A 2,807-nucleotide genomic window follows, 5' to 3' on the forward strand; every position below is an offset into this window, starting at 1 on the left:
GCCGGACATTTGACAGATGAGCCTCCTAGCTGCAGATATAGTTGTTTGATGACAAATTTGGGTGCTGAAATATAATGCCGTGGCTCAAAAAACCAAAACCATGGTTTTGAAAAGGTGCGGTGGCTCACACCTGTAATCCCAGCACTTCGGGAGGCTGAGGCGGGCAGATCACCTGAGTTCAGCAGTTTCAGACCAGCCTGGCCAACTTGGTGAAACCCTGTCTCTACTAAAAATATAAAAATTAGGCGGGCATGGTGGTGGGTGCCTGTAATCCCAGCTACTTGGGAGGTTGAGGCAGGTGAATTGCTTGAATGCAGGAGGTGGAGGTTGCAGGGAGCCGAGATTGCGCCACTGCACTCCAGCCTGGGCGACAGAGCGAGACTCTGTCTCAGAACAAAAAACAAAAAACCTTAAAACCAAACAAACCCCCAAACCCCACAAAAGGCAATCCCAGTGGACATCACGCCCCGAATTTCATTTCCTGGGCTCCCTTCCTCAGGTTCCTGGCTGTCCTTCCAGAGGAGGCCTGCAGGACACAGCCCGGTTCCAGGGGAAAGGGAGGCTATTTCGATTCTGTCTGAGTTTGTGTTCGGTTGCAGGTGTTGTGTTCCTTCCTGAAATTAACCTCATGGCCTTCCTCGTTCCCTTTTTCAGAGACACCTCTGACTCTGTCGCAACTCTGCAGGGTGAGCTTGAGGAAGGCCACTGGCGTCCGAGGGCTGGAGAAGATCGCCAAGTTAAACATCGCACCCCGGCTCATTGATTACCTCTCCTACAACTGAGTTGCACGCGGGGTCCGGGCCGTGACTGCCCCCGTTGTGCCCAGCATTGCCCGGGTGAGGGCTCTGCCTGTTCCTCGGAAGCAGCGTGATTGCTGTAGATAGAACAACGCTCCTTCGAGTCCCTTCCTGCGATGCTGTGTAGGCTTCTATTCTGCATCCTGGATAATGTTTCCAAGGTGTTGGGAAGGCCTGCGTCTCAGGTCACAATTGTGGGTGTGACCCTGCGCTGTTCTACGGAACCTACCTCCTCACTGGGCGTGGGCCAGTTTTCCTCTTTTACGGGCCGTCCTCAAAGGCACTCTCAGGACAGACGGCGTGGGGAGCACAGAGGAGGCTGGCAGAGCTGGGGACTCAGGGCATTGTTGCTAGTTCCCACTCGCCTGGGCAGCCGACCACAGATGCACAGGTCCCAGGTGCAGGCCGCCACCTCCGGGTCGGCACCAGGACTGCCTTCGGTGCTCATAGGGAATGGCTGGGCCCACGGAAGGTCGGCCTCGGATGTGGCCTGGGACCGCGGCTCTGCTGGCTGCTGTGTGGATGCTTTTCCTGGAGCACTTTCCAAAGCATCCCCCAGCCCCGCGCCTGGGCGCGTCCGTCACTCAGGGGCTTTCTATGGTGTTTGTAGGGGAAGGCCCTGGCTTTGTATACCCCACAAGGAGCACTGAGTTTCTTAGGAAATTCGTCTTCAGTATTAGGTCTTGAACTCTTGTAAAAAGTTTACGTGTAGGATAAAAACCTTTTAGAGGACACGCAGGCGGTACCCCTAAGGTTTTGCTAATGAGCCATTCAGACCGACAGCAGTGTGAAGGTGTGTCAAGGTGTATATTCTCGTGGCTCGGCATTCTCAGTGCACAGGGCTGTTTGGAGACTCGGTGGGAATTGTTTTTCATCTGTTTCTATGGTTGTCAAACGAATTCTTCACCCACCCTGCAGTTTGTGAACTCCTTGAAGCTATCAAATTAGTAAGAGAGGCTGCCCACACCCAGGAGGCACCATCGCCCACTTATTATTTGGTTCTGCGGATACTCATGGAACATCGATCACATCCAGCATTGTCCTAGTGCTTTGGGTTGGACGGGAATGGGACTCTGCAGCCAAGGCGGGATAAGAAAATCTTACAATCCCGTCCTGCAGTGATAGAAACAGGTCGTTCTGCATTATAAGCCATTGGTGGAGCATTCGGTAGCCTATTCAGACTACATGGGCCGGCCTAGGAGTCTTTGTCTTCATAAATTTTAAGAACCCCTTTGCATGATTAGTTCAGGGATGTGTGGGTTTCTGGGGCAATGGAGAACGGATCAGGCCTGTCCTGGAGACAGTGTGACCAGAAAAGGGAACGTGGTACTCACTGGATGCACCCAGGCCGGCCCGAACCTCCCACCACAGACAGTGCGGGACAGAGTGAACCTGAGCCGCCCAAGGCGATGCCCTTTGTGCTGTACGACTGGAGGCCTCTCCACGTGGGTACTTGGGGGTGGAGCCACAAATCTGGCGAGAAGCTTCACACCGGCCGCCGTGGAGTTTCTCTTCTCCAGCGTTCCAGCCGTTGTCATGGCGGGTCTTCGTCTTAAACTGAGAAGAAGAGCATTCCTGTTTGATCACCGCCTTAGCTACCAGTTCTGGATCAGTCAGTGTTTCTGCATGGAATAACAACCATTAAAAAACAAGTATTAGGCTCTGCCCTTTCATCTTTGTAAGCGATTCTTGCCTCTAGCAATGACGTCTGGTGATGTCTCACAGTAGAGCACTGAGCGCAGCATCAGGTCCCCACGGCCGTTGCTCAATAAAAGTGGTGGAATAAAGTGCATCCCTGTCTTCACACGACCCTTTTCTTATGGGGCGGAAACACCAAGATGGGCGCATCCCGTGTGGATGGAGAGGGGTGGCTCTCGTCTTGCCATGTCCCGGGTGGGTTGGCAGCGCTGTGCTTGCCAGGGAGCCACACCTTGCCATCTCTTCCCCAGGTCTCCTGGGGCCGACTTCAGCAACCCCATTATGTGGACTTTTCTTGGGGGAGATAGACGC

At 53.9% G+C, this 2,807-nt stretch overlaps 1 protein-coding gene, 1 long non-coding RNA gene and 1 pseudogene across 3 annotated transcripts in view; 2 read left to right on the forward strand and 1 right to left on the reverse strand.

The window, feature by feature from the left end:
- ASB13 (ankyrin repeat and SOCS box containing 13) overlaps positions 1-1,533 on the forward strand; it is an 18,944-nt gene extending 17,411 nt beyond the window's left edge. The window contains exon 5 of the mRNA XM_011974927.1: positions 655-1,533. Coding sequence (XP_011830317.1) covers positions 655-782 — 128 coding nt within the window. The 3' untranslated portion in view covers positions 783-1,533. The remainder of the gene's footprint in view (positions 1-654) is intronic.
- Positions 1-2,589, reverse strand: part of LOC105535724 — a 10,488-nt gene extending 7,899 nt beyond the window's left edge. Inside the window, exon 1 of the long non-coding RNA XR_001005492.1 lies at positions 2,068-2,589. This is a non-coding gene — a long non-coding RNA (uncharacterized LOC105535724). The remainder of the gene's footprint in view (positions 1-2,067) is intronic.
- LOC105535723 lies at positions 798-2,028 on the forward strand (annotated as a pseudogene). Its single transcript, XR_001005491.1, has one exon. The product of XR_001005491.1 is annotated as an uncharacterized LOC105535723 (transcript).
- Positions 2,590-2,807: the final 218 nt, after the last annotated feature.

This window comes from Mandrillus leucophaeus, unplaced genomic scaffold, assembly GCF_000951045.1.
Source record: "Mandrillus leucophaeus isolate KB7577 unplaced genomic scaffold, Mleu.le_1.0 Scaffold15, whole genome shotgun sequence".
Lineage (NCBI taxonomy): Eukaryota > Metazoa > Chordata > Mammalia > Primates > Cercopithecidae > Mandrillus > Mandrillus leucophaeus.